This window comes from Diachasmimorpha longicaudata, chromosome 4 (genome assembly GCF_034640455.1).
Source record: "Diachasmimorpha longicaudata isolate KC_UGA_2023 chromosome 4, iyDiaLong2, whole genome shotgun sequence".
Lineage (NCBI taxonomy): Eukaryota > Metazoa > Arthropoda > Insecta > Hymenoptera > Braconidae > Diachasmimorpha > Diachasmimorpha longicaudata.
Window position 1 is genome coordinate 4,407,999 of NC_087228.1, and position 27,891 is coordinate 4,435,889.

The window sequence follows — 27,891 nt, forward strand, 5'->3', positions numbered from 1 at the left end:
CCACCGTGAAGACAAAACCGCGGATTTTTCGTTGTCTCGAGAACGTCAAAACGTCGAAGCCAATCTCCGTGGATTGTCCATATAAATTAGTGAGTTTGTTCCGGCTACACTTACAGAACTTTGAAGAAACACGCAATAACTATCGTTTCACCCAAAAATATTAACGAAAAGTGATGAAAATGTGAGGCATTCGAGAGTCTATTCGGGGAAGCCCATTGAAAAGGTGAAGCGTAGATACCGGCGTATTATTTCTTTGTCCAAAACGAAAGAAGTCGAATAATTTTTTGGGGCACGTGACACCTGCCCTTGAAAATATCTGGCTATCATTACGTCTGCGTCTCTCATTTGGACTATTTCGCATCGAATGTTGTGGTCGACTCAGATCGCATATCGAGGTGGTGATTCATTGGTTGTTACCGGACAGAGAAGGTCAGACAAAAGCTGAGGATACCAGCATTCATGGTAACGTAATTCTATGATGTACTTAATGTTTTTGACTCATGTCTTTCCCAACCACAAATACTGTAAATCATTTTACTAAACATTGAACTAACCGAGGCTAAGAAGGGCCTTCCTGGGGAGGGGAAGGGTGAGGTAAAGTGGACGCATTTACGTTTCCTGAAAATATAAAAAATATGCAAATATCAGAAGGAAGTCCCTGAATTCAGGTCAGTGCAGGTTCATCAGAAGGGGAGAGGTCTGCATTCAATAGGAATCTCAGAGGGGTCACGTGACTAAATTTACTTGTCGATTTTATAGACGAAATATTTTTTTATCTTGGAAGGCCCAATTTCGATATGTGGGCATCACAACTGCAGGTCCGAAATTGGGGTTCATTAACGTCTGTAATAAATATTATCACTGGAAAGGGTGAAGTTTGAAAAAATTAGGTGAACACTTATCTTGGATGAATATAATTGTTCTTGGGAAGTAGTGAGGTGATTTAACAATAATCATGGTAAATCAAGATTAGGTATATATTTGAATAAGGTATATATATTAATTAGTTCCTATGTGCATTGGCCCTCGTTGTTAGGCGGACTGACGTCAACGCTGTATTCGTCGTTTGTTTAGACGAAAATCTGGCCCTTCTTCGCCGACGATATCCGACACCTCACACTTGTTTATGGGAGAGCTCGGATGGTCCAGACGGACAGAGCCGTTTTTTCCCGGAAAAATTTTCCCCTACCCATCAGATAATTATTTTGGTTGATTGTTTAAAGTACTCGAAGTGTTGTCCATTCTACCCCCACCTCACCCAGTCATTCCATTTGACGGTTTGGGCAAAAATCGTTTCACATTTCATCTGAGCTTTCGGTTACCGGTAAATTGTAGAATGTTTAACAAATTCTGTGGACTCCAATCAAGTCCAATACAATAACATAATCTTTAATTATCGTTATTCTCTACAGATGGAATAACAATATTATATGGAACAATATTATGATTGGAGATAGGAATGATTCAAAGAGAAAATGACAATTCCACTATTAACTGGGGTTACTCAGAGGGATAATGTGATAAAATTAACTTTTCTAATTACAGAAAAACTGTTTTTCTAATTCTGATGAAACCCAATTTGTGATTTTCGAACGGCATAACTGCTTGTTGAAAATTTCGTTTCAACAAAACAAATAAATTATTTTGGTTGTCATTAGAAGTCAATTTAGTCAAGGAACTTCTTTGGCAGACAGCCCCTAGTTCTGCTTGACAATCCCCAATCTGAACTCACTTCATTTTACTTTTATTCAGGAGTTTTGATTTATTTCAAGATAATAGTTGGAAACGGATATTCAAAATGGGGTAGAAATCGCACAAACAAATTACCATAAATAATGAACAGATAATTTGATTGCGTTCAGATCCAGTCCGAATGACCATCGATAACGTTTTTTATAAAGATCATTTTATTCTATCAAAATGTGATAAACCATTCGCCGCTCTCTTCCGCCCCGATATGTTTTGTGACTCAGATTTCCGTCTGGTTGACGAAGATAAGACCAAGGCAATCCAATTTATGAGTCATGCCTTGGTGTAACTTTAAAAAATCATATGTGAGTGAGATATTCATCAATTAGTTTTAAATTTCCATGTTAAAATATCTAATTTTAATTAGAATATGCAATACTTAAAAAATCCGATGGTAAATAGGTCCCAAAATATTTATCAGAAATTATGAAATTTGTATTGGGGTTCAGTTTAGACTTTTAAATCTGAAGAATTCAGGAATTCATCATTACGAAGGAATTTAGTTTAACCCTCAATTAACTCTACAATAAATTCTTATCAAATACCAAAAAATTCCTCCGTTCCCTCTGAATCCGAGATATTATTAATAATTTTTAAAACTATTGTGGCCCCCGACCGTTTGTTAAACAATTTTCTATAAATTTCTTGAATTTCCTTGAACTTCATTTGCCCTCTTTGCATTTTTGGAAGTTTCGAAAGTTTTTTGTTTTCTCTCTAGAAAATTCTCTAGAATTTCAGTAGATAGACTGCTGCATCAACATTTTTTAAACAACAAACCCCAGATATAAAAAAATATGTCTGTAATTTTCGAAAATTCCACTAGATGCTGCAGATCGATGACCCTTTTCGTTTAAACTCCTTGAAACCCTAGTCCCCTCCACCTTAACATAAGTCTAACCCGCAGAGGGAATCCCCCATCTTCGCGCTCTGCTTCTACCAACAACCTCATTACTTCTTTCCTTTGACATTCCAGGCAACCGAAAAATTTGAATTCGACACCACGGCAATGCACGCGTTAAACGCAAATCTAAAGGATCGAATCGATCAAAAAACCGCGACATCCCTACGTCAAAAATCTCTGTCCCCTGAGAGGGGGCTCCTCGTCTGTGCAGCCGAGGAATTCGAGGCCGGAAATTACCGAGCAGCAGCAAGTCACTACGAAGCCTACCTCAGTACTAGACAGGAACATCCCGTGTACACCAACAAGCACTTCCGTCTGGACGTACTCGCCCAGTACCTGTTCTGCAAGTGCTTGCTGCAGTCCAACCAACTCACAGAACTGAAGAAGATTCGATCAATCCTGGAAGACCTAGAGTCCTCAGTCGGTAATGTCTACCCTATGATTTACCTGGGTCTCGTTCAATTCTACATTAAAACCTTCAACTTTGACGAGGCCAATCGAATGGCTACGAAAGGACTTTCCGTCGCTGAAAAATCCGACGCTCCCTGGTACACTCTCCCCGCATCGATGACTGTCATCCCCGAGAGTAAAATACCGGAACTGAGAAAAGAACTGGTCAGCCTCATGCAGGAGTGTTCAGCCTGGCATAAACCAGACACCAAATGCTTCATGACAATCTGCAGATCAACATCGGAGAATCACATCCACGGACGAAACATATTCCTGGATGCTCCAGGTTATAACGGAATGGTCACACTCACTTGCAACAATACAAAGTATCCCTGCAAAATTCACTTCCACACCGCCTGCTGGAAGGCCAAGAAGGACGAAGCGTCGTCAGTGGCCAAGATCTCGGACAAAGACATCTTCAATTGGAAGTGTTTTACGCCGGACTGCGGCACCACGGAGCACCCTAGTCACATAATAAAGATAACAATTCATAAAGAGGATGGAAGTGTGAAGGAGATCGAAGCCCCAGCTGACAAGTCCCAACGACACGTGCCACAGACAGCTTTAGCATCGAAGGGAGCGACTCGCAAGCAAAAGCAACTGATCAAGGCAACATCCAGAAGTTCCAAGGTCAAGGGTCTGTCCACTGAGAGGCAGATAGCGGTGCCTGGTAAACGTCGAGGCAAACCTTGTGTTATGAATTTATGTCCTGTTGTACCGAGAATAGCGAAAGCTAGTGAGTCCCTGATGACGTCCACAGACGATCCCATCGGTCCGAAAGTCATGGAGATGATATCCCTGAGGGAATTGAACTTTTATGTAGATCCGGATAACGATTGGAGACCCAGTAGGGCTTATTATGGTAACGAACACATGAGGAGTACAATTGACACGAGTTATGGGCCAGATTTTTTGGGAGACGATGATCACAGGAATTCTGTTAAAGACTTTCTGTTCTCCTATTTTTTATCGTATATTAAGAACAGTGGGCCCATTAAGAATGAGGAGTTGATAAGGGAGTGGAGGAGTCTGGCTGAGTACAGTGATTTGAAGCTGATTGTCAATGATTTTAATGGAATCACTGATGTCAGAAATTTTCTTCTTCAATCATTGAAGTTCGTGGCTGTTGGAAATTATATTTGTATACCAGCACTGCTGCCAGGGGCTTATGCACTCGCTGGTGAGGAGACGGAGCTCAGGGTGATGGAGATGATGGAGAAGAAAACGATTGATCTCAGTAGTGGACACTTAAAGAGGAGGAAGAATATGGAGGTCAAGAAGAAAGCTGAGAGTTGTAATCAAGGTGTGATTAAGACTGAGACGGTGGAAGGTGGAGATGATCCAGTCGAGAATGATAAATTATTGGTGAATGTTGATGATTGTCTGCACGAGATGATGGAGGAGACGGATGAGGACGACTGCAGCATCGCTGCTGAGTCGGTAAATTCGAGTGATGGAAATATGAGCTTTCAGACACCTGTGAAGAGGATGAAAATTGAAGAGGTGGAGGAGAACGTGGGCTTCGAGGCGACGAAGGATTTGGAAGAGATGAAAGGAGAGCCGGTGAAAGAGGAAGATGAGAATGAGAGTGATGAAATGGTCAAACGAATGGATGATTCTGATAAGGAAGAGATGAGTGAACAAATTTCAGGGGGAGTTCAGGGGAGCTCCAAGATGCCTGAGGTGATCACAAAGCTGCAGACAGACGAGGTCAAGGAAGGAAAGAATGTGGAGACAACAGATCAAGAGGAGGATAAGGAAGTACATGAGCGTTGCATCGTTGAGGCCGAGTCTGAGGGGACCCTAGATGATCAGGATGATCTGCCCTGGGATGGTAAGCCCCAGGTCTCAATCAAAGACGCTGATACTCGTAATAAACATACGAATTGCAGATGCGAGAAACTCTCTGATCAAGAAGCTAGGATGAAATACCTCGAGGAGAAGGTCCAATGGTATGAAGCGGAGCTTCGTAGATGTGATGCGAAATTGCGAATGAATGCGGACGAACAACTTGACTCTAATGAAAAACTTCAGATGACTGAAGAGAAACTACATGAGACTGGAGACAAGCTTCAAAAATCTTATGGCGAACTGGAGACGATGAAAATGAAACTCAAGGAGACTGAGGACATGCTGATGAGCACTAGAGACAATGTTGACAGCATTCAGAAGGATTTGAAAATCAAACAAGAAATGCACACGGAGATGATGCGGCAGATGTCGAAGAAAGTTCAGGATTATGAGTTCAATTACAATCTTAACTTGATCACTTGCAAAATCGATATAATCCAGAGTCAATACGCCACTATAGCTAAACTCAATCACTTTGTGTATCAGATTACAAATAATTATTTGAATGTTCAGTGGACAGAGTGGTCAGATCTACTGGCGAAGCTCGAGAGGATGCGTTCAGATCTTGAGAATGAGCACAGAAATCTGACGACGTCGATGAAATCGAATAGCTCGAGTGAAGAGGAAGAGCTAGCATTCAGGACCTACATGAACTCCATCAATTTACCGCCCCTGCCCCAGAGAAATATTCACGATTTCATGGAATTAGCAGGAAAAATGTTGACAAACCATTACCAACAGCTGACAATTAATTATGGTCGAGCTGTTGGGCCTGGTTTTACTGCGGGTTCACCACTGTTTCCAGTCTGGTATCAGACACCGCCTCGTTTTCCACCACAATCCCCACTGCTCCCTCACATAGCACAGGTTCCACTTCCTGGGTACACAGCACCTCCCTATATGGGGCCGATATTTCCAAGGGATGCGACAACTTATGGGGGCACTCCTCTCATCATGACTGACGCTATACCAAATCAATCAGCGACACCACCATTGGCGCAGATGTTTAATGATCACAGGAAGAACACTAAGGTGACGACAGGAAATCTTGAGTCAGTTTCCAGTGATGATAATTCTAAAAAGAGAGATGAGAGTAGATCAGAGAATGCCGATGGTCCCGAAGCAGAGGCTGTTGATGTGAAGGAACAGCTGAATGGACACCATATGACTGGAACGCAAGATGTTAAGCCCCAGATGGTGCCTTCTTTCCCAGTTGCTACAGCAACAACTAAAGAACCTCCTAAAATTAATTTTCCAACGGCTCCACAACCGATGATTAACACACCTCAACTCATTTCGAAAGCTCCGGTACAAGATCACGTGCAAACATCTGCTCTAAAGCCTCAAGAACCATTTTCAGCGAGCGTTTCTGCTTCAGCTGTGAAGTCACCTGAAGAAATGAAATCTGTCTTGGTGATGCCATCTGTTCCCTCCACCTCTTCACAACCTCCGGCTTCGACATTCAATGTGGCTCTAAGGGTTCCAGTTGAAATCGACCGAGCTGTTCCTACTCGACCAATGAAACCTGAAGATTCAGCATCAAAGTTTATATCGTCTGTAGTTTTAGCTTCGTCATCACCAGTGAAGAAGACATCGCAAGCAGATGCTGTTTACAAGCAGATGCAGCCACTTTCACCTGTTCCCAAAGTCAGAGTTTCCCAGAGTATGCCAGTGGCTCCCTCAGTGAAGGAACGATTGAAAAGACTTGATCTCCAGGCAGCCAAAGTCTCTCCAGCACCAGCTCTTCATCAGCCACTGACGAAAGCCAAATTGTCAGATCCATCCCTTCCTCCTCTTCATCCACTAAGTATTCACCAAACTGAGGTGAGCACCAACGATGTACCTGTCAATGGAGCGACTGTTGTCATGAAACGAAAGATGCAGAGTAAGGACAAACTGCTGCAGATCCTTCGTAATAAACATCCTGGAGTTCTGGAATATGATCTCCTCTGGAGTATTGAAATTGTGAGGCAGAAACACAATCACTCGCTGACTGGATTGCCTATGGTTCAGATTATCGCCGAGGCTGATAAACTCATTCATTCCAGGCAGAAGCTCCAGTTGCTTTCTTATACCTCCAGCAACAAGACGACTTATGTCAAGAACCAGGGGATCTACGTTACGGTGCACCCAGAAAGACTGAGAAATGATTCCACCAGCTCGACACCTTCTGGTGAGTATTCAGGAGGGTTTCTTTAGTTATAAATTTATCCAGTTTAGGACGTACTATTTTTTAATATTTCTAGAGCATTCGAGATTTTTTTGTTTTTTACAATGGAAATATTTGGAAATTACGAGAATACAATGGATTTCAGTTGAACGGTTCCCTTTTCAGTATCGTCCTTCCATCGAGAGCCTGTTGCAAAGAAGAATCCTTGGGGCCAGCCCCAGAATGTTTCCTGGACCAAAGAATTCCCAGAAGTTGACTGTGTCATCTGCTGGGAGACCCTAACCTCCGAAGGAACCAAACCAATGTATACTCTCAAGTGTCAACACACATTCCACAAGACATGCCTGATCACTTGGTTCAAGCAGAATAGATCATGCCCCACTTGCAGAATCCACTCGACAATTGATGACGATTTTCCTCCACTCCCTTAATCAAGTTCCCCAACGACTATGTGATTTCTTCATCGGGCTTGCCCGTCATCCAGCGTCAGCATTTATTTTTATTTTTTTTATAACGAGTATTTTAGGAACGTTAAGAATAAGGTTTATTTTTTTTCTCAACGGTTGAACTGTTGAGCGATGTATTAATCACGTTGTTGAAATGATTATTTTCTTTTGTACTGTTGTTTATTGGTAATAATTACCACCAAAAACTTATGGAAAAGCATGGAGTCAGGCTGACAACATGATGCCACCAGCCTGGGGGAATGAATAGCATTTCTCCTTCGTTAAGATAACACATTGTTCCTTGCGAATTTCTAAAATTAGGGAAATTATCATAATCAGGATTTGTTGGATCCACTTGTGATGTATTGCATAACAACCTCGTATCGTATGGATATAAATTTTTTGTATCATTTGGATGATAAAGTATCACTCGTTTACATCCAAAAACCTGCAATTTAATTGGAAAATTAAAAAATCGTCATAAGTTGATTGTTTAATGTGTCTCACCTGACACAGAAGATTATTTTTTGGATCGTAATGAAGAGGAGAAATTGTTCCTCTGGGTCCAAACCACGCGTTAACGTCTGGCAGAATGTCTTCAGAATTATCGGAGAAGCTGCAGTAGTCGGGAATTGAAAAGTCCTCTTTCAGTTCTGGAATCTTAATGATATGAGGTTGTTATCAGAGATGTTACAGAGGTTCTTGTTGAATAGACAGTGGGGCTCTTACTTGTTCAAAGAGCTGATGCTGCGCTAAATATCCAACTTTAGTATTATCTTTTGTAACGTGTGATTTGATAAAGTCTGAGAGAGTTATGAGATGTTGACACCAATCTTCTTCGGTATATTTTGACCCTATCTCTATGGGAACTGTACGGGTTCCAGCCATTTTTATGAGGTATTTGGGATCCTTCCAATGGGTCAGAGCTCGCCAATGGTCTAGGCATCCTGTGCAGGGAAAAGGGATGAAGAATTTTAGGTGCTCAATGTGATAGAAATCCTTTCTAACGTGTAATAATTGTTGAAGAAACAAAATTAGTTTTATCGCGAGAGAGATAGATTTATTTTTATTTCAAAGTATTATGTTTCTACTTAAAGCTGGCAAGACTATTTGTGTTGAGAGAAGTGTCACCGGAAAGATCTAGTTTTTCAGGGATCTAGATCTTCGGAAAGTGAAAGGAGTCATTCTATAAACCCGTATATTTCTATTTTCTGTACTTTCAGCTACATAAACCATTTTGAAGAAGTGATAATTATTTGAATGAATAAAATAAATTTTATAATTCGTAAAAATGTTTTTTTTTCATTTGATGTATATTTCCAAACAAGAGAGACAATTATTGAACTGGTACGGATCCATCAATCATGTGAATTGTAATTTGGGAACAACTTAATTTATTTTCTACGCGAAATTTTTTATCTACCGCATTTAAAATGCGTAGAGAGATAGTAAAGATTAATTATTATTTAGCTGGTACCTTCCAAAACTGCCGGGACTTTCTTCGAGAAAATGTCGCGATAAAACGTCTCCATCGATGGAGATTTGTATCGTCGAATCCAGTCCAATCCTGGCAAAAGGTTTTTGGGAATATTCGTCGAGTCACATTGCATAATATCAGGATTTTTGGATGCACCAGTTGCTGAAGAATATCATTGAATTTCAAAATTAAAGAAAATCGTGAGAATTTCAAGGAGAGAAAATTTTCTAATTGACTAATTTCTCAAAAATTGAGAAAAATTAAAATTGAGGATAATAATTCAGTGTTCAGTGGAAAATAATCCAACTTGAAGAGGATTAAGGAAAATTCGGTCTGTTGATGACCAACTTAACAATTTATAATAATTAAAATGATTTCTTATTCTTACAGCCAATTTTTTCGTTGACTCTAGAGGCGATTTTAGTCAGCAAATGGGGGATATCATCGAGTGGAGCCCCCAGCAGCAATCCCTTGTCGATTTGTTCAATAATTTTCGTTGTTGTATCGATTTTAACCCGATCTTCGACGTCTTGGCAACTCATTTCTAATACTATACACTAGGAAGAATTGATAACATGAAATCATCTTAACTATTTCAGGATATGCTTGATTGAAAAATATTGAACAAGGACTATATTATTTATTTATTTCTACTGTTAACAAAATTTATTGCAAGACTCCCGAGAACCTACGACTGGCCATCGCCCGAAGACCTTCAGTCCAGCATTATTTTATTTCCAGAAATTATGGATTTTCAATATTTTTCAGTCAAGTTAGACATTCGATGGTTGAAGAAGTGAATGTAAAGAATTATTCAGTGTACCTTCAGTACACTACAGATTGTGTAGCAATACCTATGTCGCATTTCCACATCTTTCCAATGTCCAGTGTTTAATGCTTCCCAAGTTCTGTCCAGACAGGCCTCTAGTCTCAACAACGTTATGTTCATCGATTCTGGTGAAAGTTTCCTTGAATTAAGAGCCAAACACCCGAATTATGAACACGTTTTTGGAGATTGACGTGAAACTATGGAAGTAATTGAATTAACTATTCATTGAGATCAATTTCCAGATGAATATCTCTCACTGAAATTAAAATAATTTTGAAACTCGAATATTTTCTCAAAAATAAACTGTTCAGTTGTCCCTCGATTTCCCTAAATAAATAAAATCCCAGGTAACGACTCAACTCATTGGATCCGATAACCTTCTTGAGTGCTCTGCAAACAGGCACCAGGTGGACCCTAATTTCATTGGGAAGATGATCCTCGCAGTTTTTTATCAAAACATCCCAACTAACATCTCCAGTCAACGGAGCTATCCCCTCCGCCATTTCTGCAAGACCAAAGGTGAAATAGAAAAATCAATAATCTTATCAGTTTAACAGTCATTTAATCATTTAACTAGATGCACAAATTTGGAATTGTTGCTACAAAGCTCGGGCCACTGTACAATCAGATGATCCGCAACGAAAAACAAAATTTTCCCGGAAAGTGATAAAGTCTTGACTCTGCAAAAGCTCTCGACGAATATTATTCTCGTTCGATTGAAGAAAAATATCTTGAGGAAGAGTGAGCCGAGGCACACGGGTACCCCAGTACCAGGGCCATTGCAGAGTATTAAGTCAGGATTTTCAGACAACAATAACCTCAAAGCGTGAAAAAACGCAATGAGGGTGGTTGCAATGCTAGTGAAGTAGGACTGTCCAACTTGTCTACTTCTGATTAGTGGAAGAACTTTCCAGTCCTCTCGGTGTTCCTCGATGTCACCCAGCTTCACTGGGGACATTTCATCGGTTTGTGCGTGAATGTAGACTCGTGGAGTGTATTTAGAAATGTCTAGGTGCCTGACTATGCGCAACATCTCTGTAGTGTGACCCCCGGAACCGAGGACTATCAACGTTTTAATAATTTTTCGTTCATTGGGGATTCTTCCGCGATCAATGAGGATCAGGTAGAGTATCCTTGTGAATAGCCCGAGGATCAGGGGGACAGCGCAGGTGATCGTGAGCATAATCATGTCGAATTCATAAATTTACCTAGTGACAAAAAGATTTATTGTCATGTTTAACATGTTGCATAACTTGAGATGGAATTATATTAATTAAAAGTTGGGTTGAGGTAACTATTTGTTGAATATGTGATAATGGCGATCGTAGTGACCTTTTGCTGCCATCAAATGTCCAAGAAAATCATAAAAATTCATTTAAAAAAAATTTCTTTTAACTAAAATACTTTTTGGACAAAAGGTGATGAATTGCGTTCCTGAATAATCTCAAATAAACAAAGTGTTGTTTCTTGGTTGGATCCTAACCTTACAAGATGCCGATTCCTCTCACCCAAATCGGTGAGTCCCTCGTTGAAATTCAGAAAAAAGCCGATCTGTCAATCCACAGCGATAAACAATCGTTTGTAGTTCAATAATATATTTGTTTCATTCCTGGTTAGTGGAAAATGTGGTACAGAGAGGTCACAACTTATATTATTTATTCAAAAGTAAATGAGAAAGTAATAAAATATTTTAACCTCAGTATCAACTTGCACAAACATAGTACAAACGTTAAAATTAGTTGATGTTGTGATGAAAAATGACCTGCCAACTGTCAACTAACTACATACGAATCTTTTTGTCGGTGCCAGCTTTACCAGGCTCGACGGTGGCCCCCCAAACGCTGGGCTTATTACTAATATTGAGATGAGCCTGGACCATAGGTCAATTCTCTATGGGCAAAACTAAGGTCCCAACCGGAAACTTTAGCTGATATCGATTGCAGTCAACACGGAATTAATTTCTACCTTATCCACGCTGTGTAACCGACCCTGCGACGCATGTGCAGATGTAGCAATGCATAATTAGTTATGCACAAGGGAGGTATTGCCAACGAGAGAAAGACATGCATAATTAGCTATGCACAAGGGAGGTATTGCCAACAAGAGAAAGACATGGATAGTAAAGGATAAATTATGATTTTTATATTAAATCACGATACTAATGTACCTCTATTTATCAATTCATAGATTTTCACCCACGATTTTTCAGCTTCGTACTAACGAACTAATTACAGGCGAACTGTTTCCAAGTCATTCAAGGGGTGGACTCATCCCTCTAATTCACTAAGTCAATGGATGGAGAATCGTTATGATTTGAACACCTGGAACTCACCATTTTCATAGATTGAATTTGCCCACTGTGTAAATCCATTCCGACAGGTCTCGACGGGATAAAACAATCGATCGGAAATTATGAACAAATCTCTCTCGATTCCCTCCATCACCCCACCGCGAAAAAAATATATTTTCATTTGTAGTTGAATCGATATATTTAGTTACATTATTTTGAATATTCTTAACATCCCATAATGTGTATTCGACAAAAAAATGTATTAATCTATATTTCATTATCAAAGCGTTGATTAATTCGTGGAAATGTGCGATTGTAGTGGAAAATCATGGCAAAGGGAATACTAAATTAAACAAAATAACACTAATTCTTATCGTTTGTATTTTATTTCTTTATTGACTTATGTTTCTGAGAAAAATTAACATTTTCCGCCCCCTTTTAAATCATTTTGAATTTTCAAATAATCTCAGGAGCGCGAAACAGCTGTGGAAAGTGGGGATGACAATGAAATGAGGGGAAAGGGAAAGTAACCGTTGCGCTACCTCGTGGCGCTTGCGAGTCATTGTCCCCTGTTTCTCCGCTTGACAATACCCTGTCTCTACCTTCAGTCAATCCTCTTTGACAATACCTCTCTGTATCATACCCTACATTTTTAATTATCCATTTAAAAACGAATGAGATACTAACGAAACATTTTAAACTCAGTACAAACGAGCACAAACCCAGTACAAAAGATCGAATTAGTTGATTTTGAGAAGAAATCACTTGTCGTGTATCTTCTTTATATTGTTTACGTGACCGTAACAATATACAAAACATCTTTCTGAAGATGGAGGGACCCGAGAATAATTTCCAAATTGTTTAAAAAATTTGTTGTAGCGATTGCTCTCAAGAATGTGGAAGACCCGAGTTATCATTGCTTCTGATAGAATTTTTCCAGGCCTTATTTATCATGACCGGGAAAAACAGTTTTACGACGCTGGTATGTATATTTATAATCAACAATTAACCAAAATAATGCTAAAAAATCGAGTCTACACTGTGATTACTGTTACAGGGAACATCATCAAGTCCAGTCTGCCTCTACAAATGGCTCTGTACTTCAATCTCTGGCTCTTTCCAGTTTGGTTTTTCATTATTTTCTTAGGAATAGACGCAAAGGTCGGTGCAATCCCCTAAGGGCCTCTTCCAGCGGTGTCACGTGACTAAATTGATTTTTCTAATATTTTTTGTTCTCATAATTTGTCAATTTTGATGAAATCTAATTTTCGGAGTGTGGGCATCAGGACTGCATGTGGTAATTTGGGCTTTGTCCAAATCAAATAATTATCTTAGCTGTAACTAACAACATTAATTTGATCACGTGAATTCTCTGGAAGACTAAATGCCGGTAATTAATTCGGTGTTGGGCAGAATGAATGAAAAACGTCTGTTTGTCCTGATTTTTTACCACATTTTCAACTAATTTTCTTCTGTGTTTCAGTACTATTATTTGAGTAGTCTTTATAAATTTATTACTGTGACATTATACGTCACAATTTCTACATTGGAATGCATCAGACTGTGGTTTGGGTATCTAGGGAACTTAGTTGAGAAGGTAAATAAATTATTTTTGCACTAAATAGTTAATAGACGACTCTTTTAGACACTTAATTACATAAGAATATTTTTTCTATAAAAATATGGATTCATGGAGGTACTCGACTGTTCCATAGCCGTAATCGATCATTCAGAAATCGCTTTTTTGATACTCGATCATTTCATAATCCATTAGTGGACATGAAAAATATATCGATGAGTAAAAGTAAACGTAAAAGATGAAAATCTTTTGATTTTTATTCCTTGAAAAGTGACTAGACTTGCTATAATTTTTTAAATAATAATGACACACTAAAAAATTTTCTAGATTCCTGAATTAGCCAGTTTTTGGCTACTCTCGACTCTCCTCCAATTTCCCCTGATGATGTTCATGTTCTGGGATGAGAATATGCAATTATTTTTCATCGAGAGGCTGGCCACTGGCCTGATGATTGTCCTGGTGATTGCTGAGATAATAAGTGGTACGATAGCCCTCAAGAATATCGCGGAGCATCACTCCAAGAGATTTTATATGTCTCAACTGTGTGGCATTGACAACAAATACTGAGGAGTCAATTACTGCTGAGGTAAATAGATATGAACAGTGTTTTTATTCGATAGCTTTCGATTTTTATTTTACAGCACATGCCCTATGTCGTTGTCGTACAAAAAACTTTTGAGAATTATTAAATTCGATTGCAATTGCTTGGAAATTATGTCCAAGGTGTTTATCGTTGTCTCCTCAACGTCTGGGGTGTTTTCAGCTAGCGATAGGAGCAGTTGAGTGCGTGTGGGGGTTACTTTTGCCAACAACTGGATAAAGATGAATTTATACATTTTTTGCAATATGTTTTTATAGTTTTTAACTGAAATTTCAAGATGGTTTATTGCTAATTGTTTAGGATGTGGAACTTTCAGGTAAATTTGATGATGAAAATTGAGGAAAATACTGTGTTAGTTTTAAATCTTCAGCTTTTGACTGGGAACTCAAGAACATTATACAATTCGCATCTTCTCGCCTCTAAAAAAACATTTCGTTTCATTGAATTCCTAGTGAACTTTGTCATTTTCCTATTTTTCACCCCCAAAATCTCGATAATTTCAGGTTTTTCTGATCGATTTTTTATCAATTAAAATTCAATAAATTGAAACTGATTTTAAAACCTTTGTTTTCACCCCCAAAATAAAACCAAATTACCTGAATTTACCTCGCCACCATAGAAATATTTAAACTTTACAATGAGAAATTAATTAAGGTCTATAAATACTGAAAACAATTGCTGCGCCATCCACTCATGTGCTCCCATGACTTCCGCATACGCCTCATTGATTTTCGGAAGGAGATCCTCAGTCGGCAAATTTGTTCTCTCACCTTTGATCATTTTATCAAACAGTATCTGGATCATCTTCAATTCTCTGAATGAATTCCCTCAATTTCATTTATTTTATTACTTTCAAATTATTGAGAACAAATTGCGCCAAAAAGTCATTGAATTTTCTTTTTATGTTCACGACTTATTGCATTGTTCTATTAGAAAATTCAGTTCTAATTAATGAAATTATTTCATCAAGAATCCGAGAAAATATTAAGAGTATCCGTTTTCTCCCCTCTCCCACTAAGAGATTACCTCGCGAGCCAGAGTAGAGCATCGGCAGCAACTCCAGTCTTCCCTGTCTCCTTCTCCATCAAAATCAAATTCTGAAGTGTTCCATAACTGATTTTATCAGTGTTGTACTTCTGAGAGATTTTCTATAATTATTCATAACGAATATATTACGATATTTATTCATCGAGTACATAATTTTCAATATCGTAAAATTTTAGTTTCAAAATTTCTCCTAAAGGGAGATTTTTCGCGTTTTCAATTTGGAAAACAATCCATTATTCGCAAATTATTTATGGAAAAAGGACGGTAATAGACTAATTTTCTTAGTAAATATTTTTAGCAATTAATAATGGAGTGGTTAATTAGTTTAATTCTTTAGTCAAATTTGATAATCATAAATTTATTTTTGATCTCTACCTCGATGTTGTTCTGCATGTCGTACTTTAGGGCTGCGAAAACCTTTCCAAATTTATCTAGAAGTATTAAATACATAATTTTGTCTTTAATGATTACATAATTAGCTAATGGGTGATGCTGATCGATTGGTTGTATCAGTATAAATTATTCTAATAAAAATCTCAGGTAACTATTCAGTATTGGTCTGAAAAATTATTCAATTACCAATGATTTGAATGACATTTCTCGACGCATTGAGAAACTTGACAGTGTCAATTTGTCCATCAATAACTTGGGGAAACATGTGCTTGAGTAAGTGTCTGTGGATTTTAATTTCCTTGATGCAGAGGTTCGGTGGGGGCATTGTAATTGCACTTGACAAGTCCCTGAGCTGTCACAGGATAATTCAAAACAAAAACTAAATAGTGGGATTGATAATGGAAGGTACAGAGTGAAGTAATATGATGTTGGTATTTATTTATATAATGATATACAAACATTATTATTCATTAATCACTGGTATGATGATAGTAACTCAGGTAGAGTATTTAAACCGTTTGATGTTGTGCCAAAAGTATGGAAAATGCAGTTTACTAGTCATTTCGCACTGGAATTACAATCAAATAAGCCATTTGATTAGTCGATTAGTCGAAAAATTTCATTGAAAAAAGTAGGAAATTTGTTGGAAAATTATATTGAATTATGACTGATGTCTTTCGCACTTTTTCAATAAACAATATTGAATAGACAACAATGTAGCTCACAAGTCTAGCCATTTCCCTCCAGTCAGACGTTTGTCATAGGATTTTTTCGATTCAATATTAGAAATTTCTTTCATCTAATTTTTAGGTTTCCATTAACGCCAAAATTAAAAACTACAAATTGAGAAAATTAGACTGAGCAATTTCTAAGATTATTTATCCAGAAAATGTATCAGGGGGCGCATTTTGCATTAACTATTTGACCACAAACTGACAGAAAGCTCAGTATAAATTCAATAAGATTTTACAACGATTTTTCTACTTTTTTTAATCATTTTTTCGTACCTCAATTAATTATTATTACAATACTGTATTGTCATTCATACAACTATCACTAGTCTGTCGTGTTATCATGATATTAAAATAATTTTATGAAATAATACTGTACATGTGATCAGTAATGTACAATTTTATGGACTAGCAGAAGTCATATCACGTTTCTCTGTTGCAATTGGGTTTTAGCATGAATTTTTTTTCGGAATAGAATAACAAAATAGAAAATAGAAGGAAAATAGTACTTTTCTAATTTATTTTAACCCCAAAAAAATCAGCCAGCTGCTAATCTCATTTTTTTTTATTCACCGAAATTTAAAAAATATGTGCAACATTATTCCTTGAACTTTCATAATGACACGAAAAAACATTCATGCAAAACGTCAGTTGTAGCCATCGGAAGTCGTTTCCATTTGGTCGTTTCAATTTAAATGCGTCACTTCAATCGATCAGTTCTTCTAGAAGTGTTTGTACTAGAAAATTAATAGGCCTCATGATTTGTTATATCGATTATAGATTTTTTTCGGGTTAACTCAGTGGTGAAGTGGGAAAACTTCGTGGAACTAGTCGATTTTTCGAATCTTATTGAGAGGAAATATTGAATTGATTTTTTAAAACCTGAAAAAGTGAAATTCATAAAAGGAAAAAAATTGAGAAATATCAGGATTTGAATTCTTTTTTTAGAAGACTTTTTGGTCGTAACAAAAGAAATATTTTTTAAATAATTTAAAATTGTGTCATCCAAAATTGTTTCAATTTACCAAAAATGATTCGATATTTTCGCAAGTAAAATAAATTTAAGAGCAACAAAATTAATTGAATTAAATTAGCTTCGATTCAATTGAATACATTTGATAGAAAAAATATTGACACATTTAAAACTTTAATTATGACATTTCGTGTAATTTTCCCCGCAACATTATTTGAAAAATCACTTCATGACATCTTTTGTCAAGAAAATACATTTCCCAATCAATTGCTCGGCAATTACTCATTCCTTAAATATCAATTTCGATTAATTGATTAATTATATCCTTCGACTCGGCTTCATACATTGCATACGAATCTCGGTAACTTGTGAATTCCCAAGCATAAGCCAGAAGCGAAAAGAAAAATTATTAACTCTTTTAAAAAAATATCGTATGGAAATAACGCACAGCGTAAGTTCCAAGTAGACATCGGTCTCTCTCGTAAAATAATGAAAAACTGCGAAGATTAATAAGTCGATTGTAATACGAGTACTTTTGATTTTCAGAAGGCAGTTGGAAGTGGATACTTTAGAATGTTGCCAACGGAGTCCTCAGCGAATATTGTTAATGGGGAGAGACAGTGTGGGGGTGGAAGAGGTACTAGGGCCTCGAGGGGTGGACGAGACCCGGGAAATTGTCGAGAATTCACTACCATTCCGCCTGATGACTCACGAAGCTCCATCACTCGAACCCCAAATCGCGATCTCACGACATTTCTGGAAAATATTGTGTTAATAATATTTATATTCTCTGGAGAGTATTTTATGTTGTGATTTTTAACTGGAGAATTTTGTCCGGAGACACTTTAGCCAAAGAAATCTTTGAAAAATGATCTGTAAGTTGATTCTAAATTTTTAGACGTATTATTTATAAATTAAAGTACAATTTAATTAAGTTATTTTAGTTTATTTTTTTTATCGGATTAGCTTATTGCAGATCGATTGGATTTTACAGAAAGGCCTCTTGGAGAAGGTCAGTTGGAGAATTCTTCATTTTAATATTTTTGAAACTCATGAGTTTGAATAATTTGAGTAAAATCCCACGAGACCTTTTTCAAAAACATTCTCAAAGCAATTCAAAGACTGGTGCCGCCCACAAGATCAATTTCCATGTACCACGAGCACAGACTGATTACAAATAAAAATTTCATAACAAAATAAAAGTCTAAATGCTTATTTAACGAATGTTTATAAAATCAACTATTTCATTTTTTCATATCTAACTCTCATTTCCTCAAATCTTTCTGAACGCAACCTTTTACATTCCAAATGAAAAAAAATGCAAAGAAAAATTTAAAAAAAGTGAAAGAACAATAAAAAAATGTTAATGACTTGTTTTTCATTTTCAAATACAAAAAAAAGAGGATTTAGTAGGAAAGAATTCCCAAGAACTTGCAACAAATTTCGTTAAAAATCAGAAAAAGCCATCGATTAAACTCACCTCTTGGCATCATACCCGATGTCCCGATTATCATGAACATCTCTGCTGTAAGAATTGTCAATCGATGGATTGAACCACCGGTGATAAGCGAGAATAGCTGCGCAGGAAGTCCCCCAGAATGTTCTGTCAGGCAGCGGAGTCTGATGATGAGTCAGAGACCTGGAGAACGATCGATTCAACTCTGGACTAGCTGGAGCCGAGAGCCTCCCACTGTGTCTTCCGGTCTCCTGCAGCAAATGTGGACTAGACTGCGAGGGTCTAGACGTCTCCGAGAGCAATCTCCCTCTCCTGGGGCTGCTGATGGCCTCTTGAACTGTGACAGTGACACTCAGTGGCCTGCTGATGGCAATTGTCGTGTGCTGTGGATCCCTCCTTACTGAGTTCTTGTTGGAGTCCACACCAGTTCCACCAACAAAGACTCTGTCAACGTAATCAAAGCCCCGTCCCATAATACCCTCCCGGGTGTGCCCTAGGTCGAACGTATGCCCGAGCTCGTGGAGAACAGATCCAAGGGTCGTGGCTAGACATCCCCCATGAGTCCCCCTGTAGTTGCTGTCGTCCATCAGCTGATCAGTGTCGACAATCGTAGAGTCCAGGAATTTCTTGAGAACCTGTGCAAATAAATCTCGTATTATGTGATATAAAAAATTCAAAATTTTGAAAAATTAGTTTAGAAAATTCAGCATAAATTCGGCGAAATTTTAACTGATGATAGCTATGGTTATCCTTCACTTTGACGCACCGTGTCAGTTCCTGGGACCCATCGAAAACTACCGGACCGAGAAACCGAGACTGAGAAACTATCGTTTCCTCAAGAACATGCAAAAACTTTCCAAAAAATCAAAAAACTAAATAAAATTCCAAATGAAAGACCTGTGGTAGGCACGTGGGCCACGTGTGCAAACAAGCAGAGCCGAACAAGGCGAGTCCACCCCCGCCCAATGCTGCATGTCCCTGAGTCCTAGCCAACGTCGACTCGTGACTTGGAATTCTTGGAGATCCTGCCGAGTATCCCCTGTACCTCGTGCAGGACAGAAACGACAGGTACTTCCTGTCCCTCGACGCCAGAGGTCCGGTCATCAGTTCACGTCCAATAAACTCCCACAGTTCCCTCTGATTCATCGCCCTGGCCTTGTCGACGTGCAGCATGCTGTGCATGACAAGACACTCAGCCCCATCCAAGTCCCTCTCGAGTTGGAAGGTCTTCCTGCCGTGTCCTGCCTCCCTCATCTTCTCAGCGGTGAGACACTGCAGGAGTCTTGCCCCCAGGCCAATTCGGGTGGCAGCACTCTCCGGGGATCTATCCTCGATCTTGGGGCCCTGGAAGTAGCCGTCGTGACCTGCACAGACGACGTAGACCGGGGTGACACGCAATCGGCTCGTTCGTGGCTCGTGAATGAGAGTAAGTCGACGTTTTATGCCACCGGCTTCAAGCTCCAGCTTGTTCTCACCCCGGGAGAGATCCACCAGGATCCGGAATTCACCCCCCACGATCGGCCATTCCGCCACTGTGTTCTTCCGGCTTCTGATGTTTATGTAGGAACAGAGCAGGGGGGCCTTACCCCGCAGGAGCACCAGGGAGTAGGTGACAATCTCGTTGTCCGAGAAGTTGGATATCACGATTGATTCAGGGTTGCCATTCAGAAGAGTGTCACGGTGGGTCGGGTCGGCTATGGGGTCTGCCAGCACCTAGAATGGGAGAGGAGGAGGGGTGAGATTTTTGGTCCCTTTTTTTGTTTAAAAAATTATAACAAGTCATGTTATGGACGCATTTGACAGCGAGCACAATCGTTAGGTTTTCATTTATATAAAAAATTGTCGGCATTAATTATATATGCTCATTAATTACTTTATCAATTATGAATGATTAACTCATTAATTATATATATTCACGGGAGAGAAATTGTTTTATTTCTAGCTCCAAATATTGAAACTATTAACATTAAAAATTCTTCCAACTGATTGCACAGTAAAAAAATTGATGGAATGAAATTTTCAAATGAAATAAATTAATTACCGAAAATTACGGGAATAATCAAAAATAAAAAATCGAGAAAGGCCTGCCTTTGCAATAAAAGCAGTACTCCTGTGGATCGATTGCAATTGACTTTGAACGAGCGTCATTGAGCCCGATAGTAATTGGACGTTACAAGCGTGACATTATTTATTTCGCGGAATGAACTTTCAGCGAATTTACAATCCAAAAAAACTCCTTACGTTGATTCAATAAAATTCTCAATTTTAACCGACTAAAACCCGCTCCTGAGATTCCAATAATCTTACCCCCAGACCCAAAACCTACGAAATATGTCACCATCCCCATCATCCTCCCCCTCATTAAACCCTTCCCCGTCGCATCCTTTAATTAAATGCAGAATCTGTGAGAAACTGATTTTAATCAGCATCAGCTGAACCGATGACATTTCCCTGTCAATAAAATTCATGAAGACAATTCATATTTCAGATCATACAGTCATCCTCCCCCCCCCCCCCATCATGCGTCACTCGCCGACACTCAATAAAATCCTGCGCTGGATAGTGGCGCCCACCATCGGGCATTTTCTACTGCCTCGGCCGTATCTACTGATCCGGAGTCACTTTTTTTCTCGCTCAAAATTCCGCGATTCCAGATTTTAAAAATGCTCCTCCCCACCCTCCATTACCACCGGCCAAAAAACCCCAGTCACACTCGGGAAAATTGTAGTGAAAAATTATTTGTCTGAAGAAAATTCGAAATTCACAGACCGAGCGATCGATCTTGTCACGTTTTCTCACGCTCCACCCTCTCACACGCGACCACACTGTGCGAAAATAATACCGATAATTAACCAGATGCGTTTAATTACCTGAATATAAATTAGATATGTCGATTTTTGTGATTTTTAATCAGTAGAAAATTAATAAAATCGAGACGAAAAAATGGTGAAATTGTGAAATTGGTTCGACTTCGGAATTCAATGACTGAAGGGGTGGGATTTATTTAAATGGTGGACAGGGGTAGAGGGAAGGGAGTGAGTTAAATGAATTTATATCAATAGTTAATAATTACCATAATGCACAAGAATTGACGTAATCCAACGAGGGGAGGAAACCTAGCCGGTTTCGAACATGCGGAGGGACTGTGCGGAGGTCTCTCAGGATTGTGGCGCCGGACTGATAAACGGCTGACAACCGAACTATATGTACATTGCAACAGCGCATGCAGCAATTCTTTTGCGCACACGCACCCGTTGACACCCCCAATCCACCCCCCAACCGAGGGCCAACTCAATTAGCCGGGGACGCGAGGCAAAAGGGCTTTCAATAATTTTTTTTTCCGCCCTCAAACGCTCTCAAACGGGAAATTGAACTACCAGGAATGGAAAAAAATAAATGGAAATTAGTGATCCATTTACTTTTTCGTGTTCACGGAAGACTGACGAGCGAGTCTGGTTTTTTCGACTGCGGAGGTGACAAAAGCGCGGTGAATTTTTCACTGTTAGTTGACCGGTATTCTTGATGGTTTAAATGAATTTCCATTGACTTTTATTGACTTATCCAATAGGGAAGGTATTTGTTTATTCCTTCAGAGAAGTATTTCTACTTATCATTTTTTTATCTCATGATTTTTAGTTTATAATTGAGACATTAATAGAGTGCAACATTTTTGATAAAAGGAAATCTAAGAAATTTCTGCTGATTTTTTTTTAAAATAATAAAAGTATTAATTTTAGAAGCAATTTCAACTTTAATTTTATATTCCACAAATTGTCTTCAACGGACTCAATTACCCACATTTCACTAAATTTTTTCCTCGTTTAATGAAGCGAATTGATTGAAAATAGGTTCTAAACATTTTTACGCAAAAAAATTAAACAAAAAATCAATTCCATAAATTTCTTCCACAGCATACGTTCCGCTGAACATCGTCATCGATTCAAAGTCAACAGAATGTCAATGGAAAATCAATAGACCTTTCTCGCAAATATCATAATTTTTTCAGGGAACTTTAACAACAAAATTTAGCTCAAACTCCTCATAACATGCCACCTGCACTTCCCTCCGCCCCTAAACACCCCCCACTCTAAAATTCCCCGAAAAGGATGACCTGTACCACAATGCACCAGTCTCCACCGATCACCAGCAAACAACTAAATTCCCCCAACAACCGCTGACCTTGACACGCTTGAGGCAAATGCAAAAAAAAAATAAAGAACAATTTTTATTATTTTCAACCAGACCCATCAGCCACAATAGCTCACCTGAAACGCAATCCTGCCCTGCCCATTGTCAATAAACAATTTCAATTCTGTTCTGTTCTCTGCAATTGTTCAATATTCTGCAGAGAAAACAATCCTGAAACGTCCCCCTCCCCAACGCCCCGTGCAGCATTGAAAAATTATAGTGCAGTATAAAAATTGATGATACCAAGATAAATGATTTTCCCTGTTCTCCAATCAATGATTCAACTTCATGGTGCCTTGATGACTGTTCAATATTCTGTACCAATGGTGAATAAAAAATATAAGTAGACAGTGGAAGCCCCTTGGCAGTTCTCCAACCGTCATTAAGGCTGATAAATAAATAATGATGGGCTATAAATTTTTGGATTGAATTTTTGATAAAATTATTGGGATGTCTGAGGTCAACGAAGTCCACTCATCAGCGAAAATTGAAAAACCGAGATAATTGGCTCATTTCTGAGGCGAGTTTTTGAGGAATATCGTGGAATCAGGGAGATAGAGGATTTTTATGATGGCAATTGCTGTAATCATTAATTAATAATTCATAATTATGAGATAAAAATATAATTTAGAAAAGATTTTCCTCCTTTAATGTTACAAAAGCTGAAAAGATAAAAGAACCAAAAAAATATTATATTATATACTATGGAAATATTCTTGAAACTCAGTTTTTTTTCACCAAATGTAAATATTGACAGTCACCCCTTTCATACTCCTCCCACCGATCGAAAAAGAGAAAGATAGAGAAAGGTAGCTGAACTGACGAAAGCTGGGAGAGATATCGAAAACTGACTACTATCGTGATACCAGTAGCCAGGAGATAGTAGGCCAACTTTCATGATGACAGTTTTATCTCATCGTTGCAATGAGATCTGCAAACAAGAGACTGCAACGTTTGGAGTCTGGTACTTATCGAGGGATATTCCAATCCTCAATGAAGGGTAAAATAGGGTAATAAGTTTGTGGGTCGTGAGAAAGGTGATATTAATTTTTCACCATTCTACTATGTCAATTTGATACCACAGATCTCTCCCTATTTTCATATGCAATTAGTGACATTGAGGAGGTAACGAGCTGGAGCGATTGGATACCTGTGGCCTCGATACATTAACCATTGGACAAAAGATTCTGCTAACGAGTTCTTGCATAAAATTCGAGCTGAAACGAATGTCAGAAAACATTTAGACTAATCAGGGATTTGAATATTGAAGTCTGCCAATGCTCGTGACGTTTTTAATAGGAAATATGCAAAAAAAAAATTGGAAACATGTTTTGGAGGGGCAGGGGGGTGAGGATGAATAAATAATGGAATTTGAATTGGATTTGTTTCCTAAAAAAATTCCATTAAGCCCAGGGGAGGGGGGGAGTGGATACAAATAAAAAAGAAGGCAAGCCAACGACAAAATGTTCTGAAATGAATAATGTGCCCCAAAGTCTGGAAATATTTTTTCTGAATTTTCCCAACACAAACAAATGTAACAATCAAAAAATCCCCAAAGATCCCAATCAGGACCTCATCAAAGAAAATATTATTCCCAATATCCTGGATTCTTTTAGCTCATCACTGACTACAAAAATCCAGAAAAAACATCCCTCGAAAATCCATTCGTTTTTCACCGAGACCGACTGCCCCCCCCCCAACTCTCCACCAAATCCTCTTTCATTTCTCCAGTTAAAGTGTAAGTAATGACTCCACAATCGACAAAAAAAAACTTCAACCGAGACAGAAGAAGGCAGCTGAGAATAAGAGATATCCCGTCAGGATTAGTGCCAACTGGTAAGAGTGGTCTCGTTGCCTTCTTACACAGTCACAGGTTCTCCCCAGCCCCTCTATCCATCTCTCTTCAATTTCTTTTTCTTCCATCTCATCATGTCTCTCTTTCTCCTCATCTTCACCTGATTGAAGGAGGGAGTATTCTCTTGTGTACGTTTGGTGCGTTAAACTCTTCGCGCAGAACGATCTCGAGGTTAGCGACCGTGAAAGTACTCCCTGCAAGTGGGACGGACATTTTTTAAAATTGTTGCGATGATTGCGTGCGCCCACAATCGACCTACATTTGCGAGGTCGATGCACGAACCCAATGGGGTGGCAGAGGGGGTAGGGGGGGGGGAGGTAGTAGTAGTAGTAAAGGAAAAGCTCCTCTCCCCGATGATTTTTTTTTTCATTTACACGTGTCCACTGGTGAGATTATTTACAATTTTACTTCGGTTGTCGTATTATTGTTGTTGATTTATTATTATTGTTGTCATTAAATTTTTGATTAAATTTTGCATCATTATTGTGAATTTTTGTTAGTTATTACTCATTAATGAGATCACTGAACCATCGTGAAGGGCTTCTTATTATTTTTATTATTATTACTGGTATTTTTAAGGCAATAATTGAGTGAGAAATAATGTTAATTTATGGTTATTTAGTAATTAGTGATTAGTGTAGAAATGTTTTAATTATTGGAAAAATATTGATGGGATTGTGATTTGAAAAAGATGTTGAGGAAAAATTCAAAAAATGTTTAACAAATTGAGGATTTGTATTATGATAGTGTTTAATGACATTATTTGAGGAATGGTGGTTATTTATAATTATCTATGAGTAATGAATAATTAATAGTAAATGTTGTTTGTGTAGAGAGTAAAGAAAGTATTATTACAATTGAAAGAACTTCCTTTTCACAATTTTTTTTCCCCTTTCGCGTTGCATTTCACTGTGATAATTTCCCTCTCTTTTCATCCTTCTCAGATACACACGAGTGTATAAACTAGACTGTTTGGAAAATTGGAACATGGTATGGGAAAATGTTGAGATGAACCAAGGGAAATCGAGATATCTAATTCAACTTTTTTTTTCATCTGCACTCATTTTTAGGTCTTTCCTTTTCCGTTGTATCGCAATCATTTAATTTTTTTTATCATTCTCTCGTTGATGGCAGTGGACGGAGGGAGGGGGGGAGACTTTTGCGTTTACTTTTGCACTTTCTTGAATGAAAAGAAAGAGAAAATGAGAAAAAAGGGGAGTTTCGAGTAAACAGAGAAATGGAAAATTGTGGAGGGGAATGAGGAAGATGGGGGAGATGGATTAGTGGTTAAGGAGGTCAGTGTGGATAAAAGTACTGAGGGAGGACGAGAGGGGTGGGGGGAAGGCAATCGGCAAAGTTTGTTGTCTCCGTAACGCTCTACTTGCAAACACTTTCATAACAGAGGTGAGGATGATATCGCAGTGGAGACGCTTTCCAGTTTTCGTCTGTGGAATTGCAGACAAATTTTTCACGTCAACGGAATTTTCATGGTGCGTTGACAGGGAAATTCAAAATGTATTTGAGCGGAGAAAAAAAATTGAAAAGCCCAGAGAAATATTTTTTTTATTTCAATTAGAAATGTGCGAAAATGAAATTATCAGCAAATTAATTTTAATGGGTATTTAATTTTACTGAAAATGAATAAAATAGTTCAGGAGGAATATAAACTTATGTAAACTTTTGCAAAAGTCTCATAAATTTCGGGAGCGATTGCAATTTTTTTTTCACGGTGGTGACGCTTTTTTTGATAATTCAGGTACGAAGGGAGAAAAAGGAATAAATTGGCGCATGTTTGAGGCGAGTTTTTGAGCGATACCTCCGAATCTAAGAGAGATAGCGAAATTTTTGTCATAACTTTTATTGTAGTACTTGATCCGGTCTATAAAAAAGATTCGGATAAAAAATTTGATTTTTTTCATAGATTTCGAGATATCGGTGGAAAACTGGTGGAGAGTCAAAAGTGATGTATCTTCTTTTAGCACTTAACGGCTGAAGTATTTTTCATGATTTGTTATGCCCTTTCAATATAGTGCATCGATTGTTTTTAAACTCAGGGACAATTGACAGTCCTTTCTTCGCGCAATGGGAGAAAATTGTGGTCGTGTGACGACCAAATATCCAGTTGTTCCCAAACGTTCTAACGATTTCTAACCCCAACTCATGCTGATTTATGGTAATTTGCCAGATTGGCCGCAAGCTGATGTTCAAATGGCCACTGGGCTGGTGAAAGCAGGAAAGAGAGTGGGAATTTCAAGCCCTCCTATCGCCTCTCATCGACAAAATAAATTTTTTGGATCAATCCTCCTCGAGTTTTCAATTATTTATAAATTTTCTGTCACTAACAAATTCTCTATTTCTTTGTAGATAAAATTTCCCATTGTCTCCAATTACAGAATTTCTAATTCTGTTTAATTCCCCGAAATTAATGTTTTTTTACCTTCACTGTAATAAAAAAAAAACCTACCGTCTAATTAAATAAAATTATTTCACATAATCATAAATTAATTCAATACAACACTAAAAATTAAAAAGACGTGTCAACACACGTATAAAAGACAAAAGACAGTGAGAATAATATTTATATTCTAATTAAACAGTCAAAAAAATTATAAAATTTTCGACTGCTAAAAAATTCCAAATTTCACCCGACCATTTTCCCCTTAATCCCCTTAACAATCCCTTCCCCATCATTCACCCCATGATTATCATTACTTCCATTCTATTCCGTCTGACTGTCCCCAGCGAGGCAGTGAAATAACTAAATAAATTACACACGTCCAATAAAAAAAATTAATTATCAGCTGAAATCTCGTCAACCATCACTCGCTCCCGATATTTCAACAATCGCTCACATATTCAGCCTTTAATAATAAATAAAATAAAAAACTAACATCTCATGTGGCTG

The 27,891-nt window shown here is 38.1% G+C and overlaps 6 protein-coding genes across 11 annotated transcripts in view; 2 read left to right on the top strand and 4 right to left on the bottom strand.

Moving 5' to 3' along the window:
* Positions 1 to 321: 321 nt before the first annotated feature.
* On the top strand, positions 322 to 8,859 carry LOC135161349 (uncharacterized). Its single transcript, XM_064118829.1, has 3 exons — positions 322 to 462; positions 2,723 to 7,124; positions 7,287 to 8,859. Exons 1-3 carry the CDS (start codon positions 460 to 462, stop codon positions 7,550 to 7,552), a joined length of 4,671 nt encoding a protein of 1,556 aa, XP_063974899.1. The 5' UTR covers positions 322 to 459; the 3' UTR covers positions 7,553 to 8,859.
* On the bottom strand, positions 7,726 to 11,655 carry LOC135161355 (bifunctional peptidase and arginyl-hydroxylase JMJD5). 3 transcript variants are annotated; one of them, XM_064118840.1, is made up of 9 exons: positions 11,569 to 11,655; positions 11,357 to 11,424; positions 10,234 to 10,378; positions 9,868 to 10,012; positions 9,433 to 9,601; positions 9,045 to 9,206; positions 8,297 to 8,514; positions 8,075 to 8,227; positions 7,726 to 8,015 (listed from the first exon to the last, which is right to left on the bottom strand). In XM_064118840.1, exons 3-9 carry the CDS (start codon positions 10,374 to 10,376, stop codon positions 7,761 to 7,763), a joined length of 1,245 nt encoding a protein of 414 aa, XP_063974910.1. In that variant the 5' UTR covers positions 10,377 to 10,378; positions 11,357 to 11,424; positions 11,569 to 11,655; the 3' UTR covers positions 7,726 to 7,760. The 3 variants fall into 3 exon arrangements, with proteins under 3 accessions (XP_063974910.1, XP_063974911.1, XP_063974912.1); XM_064118841.1 differs by lacking the exon at positions 11,357 to 11,424 and having other exon boundaries at positions 11,569 to 11,617; XM_064118842.1 differs by lacking the exons at positions 11,357 to 11,424; positions 11,569 to 11,655 and having other exon boundaries at positions 9,868 to 10,070; positions 10,234 to 10,372.
* LOC135161361 (UDP-N-acetylglucosamine transferase subunit ALG14 homolog) lies at positions 10,400 to 11,062 on the bottom strand. The gene has a single exon (XM_064118851.1). The coding sequence runs from the start codon at positions 11,060 to 11,062 to the stop codon at positions 10,439 to 10,441; it is 624 nt and encodes a 207-aa protein (XP_063974921.1). The 3' UTR covers positions 10,400 to 10,438.
* On the top strand, positions 11,655 to 18,172 carry LOC135161362 (transmembrane protein 17B-like). Of its 3 annotated transcripts, none has more exons than XM_064118854.1 (6): positions 11,655 to 11,992; positions 12,083 to 13,145; positions 13,221 to 13,324; positions 13,647 to 13,760; positions 14,070 to 14,328; positions 18,034 to 18,172. In XM_064118854.1, exons 2-5 carry the CDS (start codon positions 13,058 to 13,060, stop codon positions 14,307 to 14,309), a joined length of 546 nt encoding a protein of 181 aa, XP_063974924.1. In that variant the 5' UTR covers positions 11,655 to 11,992; positions 12,083 to 13,057; the 3' UTR covers positions 14,310 to 14,328; positions 18,034 to 18,172. The 3 variants fall into 3 exon arrangements, with proteins under 3 accessions (XP_063974924.1, XP_063974923.1, XP_063974922.1); XM_064118853.1 differs by having other exon boundaries at positions 11,655 to 11,963; positions 12,061 to 13,145; XM_064118852.1 differs by having other exon boundaries at positions 11,655 to 13,145.
* On the bottom strand, positions 14,354 to 16,108 carry LOC135161360 (uncharacterized). The gene is made up of 5 exons (XM_064118850.1): positions 15,970 to 16,108; positions 15,766 to 15,821; positions 15,370 to 15,491; positions 15,010 to 15,157; positions 14,354 to 14,554 (listed from the first exon to the last, which is right to left on the bottom strand). The coding sequence occupies exons 1-5, from the start codon at positions 16,106 to 16,108 to the stop codon at positions 14,378 to 14,380; spliced, it is 642 nt and encodes a 213-aa protein (XP_063974920.1). The 3' UTR covers positions 14,354 to 14,377.
* The window catches only part of LOC135161353 (uncharacterized), a 62,234-nt gene continuing 50,544 nt past the window's right edge, over positions 16,202 to 27,891 (bottom strand). The window contains exons 1-4 of one of the 2 annotated variants that reach the window (XM_064118837.1): positions 22,017 to 22,607; positions 19,841 to 20,656; positions 18,968 to 19,578; positions 16,202 to 18,243 (exon numbers count right to left, since the gene is read on the bottom strand). In XM_064118837.1, the coding sequence (XP_063974907.1) occupies positions 18,030 to 18,243; positions 18,968 to 19,578; positions 19,841 to 20,656; positions 22,017 to 22,019 (1,644 nt within the window). In that variant the 5' untranslated portion in view covers positions 22,020 to 22,607 and the 3' untranslated portion in view covers positions 16,202 to 18,029. Of the gene's footprint in view, positions 18,244 to 18,967; positions 19,579 to 19,840; positions 20,657 to 22,016; positions 22,608 to 27,891 lie in introns of those variants that run through there. The other variant, XM_064118838.1, reaches the window with a different exon arrangement.

Bases quoted from the DNA above. Each gene is read 5' to 3' on its own strand.
- LOC135161349 (XM_064118829.1), top strand. The intron at 7,125-7,286 runs GTGAGTATTCAG...TTCCCTTTTCAG, and splicing joins CACCAGCTCGACACCTTCTG to TATCGTCCTTCCATCGAGAG.
- LOC135161355 (XM_064118840.1), bottom strand. From the start codon at position 10,376: ATGGCGGAGGGGATAGCTCCGTTGACTGGAGATGTTAGTTGGGATGTT. The intron at 8,515-9,044 runs GTACCAGCTAAA...TTCCCTGCACAG, and splicing joins AGTCCCGGCAGTTTTGGAAG to GATGCCTAGACCATTGGCGA. The intron at 8,228-8,296 runs GTAAGAGCCCCA...CATATCATTAAG, and splicing joins AGCATCAGCTCTTTGAACAA to ATTCCAGAACTGAAAGAGGA.
- LOC135161360 (XM_064118850.1), bottom strand. From the start codon at position 16,108: ATGCCCCCACCGAACCTCTGCATCAAGGAAATTAAAATCCACAGACAC. The intron at 15,158-15,369 runs GTAATCTCTTAG...GAATTCATTCAG, and splicing joins GCTCTACTCTGGCTCGCGAG to AGAATTGAAGATGATCCAGA. The intron at 14,555-15,009 runs GTATTTATAGAC...ATCTTTATCCAG, and splicing joins TGGCGCAGCAATTGTTTTCA to TTGTTGGCAAAAGTAACCCC.
- LOC135161362 (XM_064118852.1), top strand. From the start codon at position 13,058: ATGTGGAAGACCCGAGTTATCATTGCTTCTGATAGAATTTTTCCAGGC. The intron at 13,146-13,220 runs GTATGTATATTT...TTACTGTTACAG, and splicing joins AAAACAGTTTTACGACGCTG to GGAACATCATCAAGTCCAGT. The intron at 13,761-14,069 runs GTAAATAAATTA...AAAATTTTCTAG, and splicing joins TAGGGAACTTAGTTGAGAAG to ATTCCTGAATTAGCCAGTTT.
- LOC135161361 (XM_064118851.1), bottom strand. From the start codon at position 11,062: ATGATTATGCTCACGATCACCTGCGCTGTCCCCCTGATCCTCGGGCTA.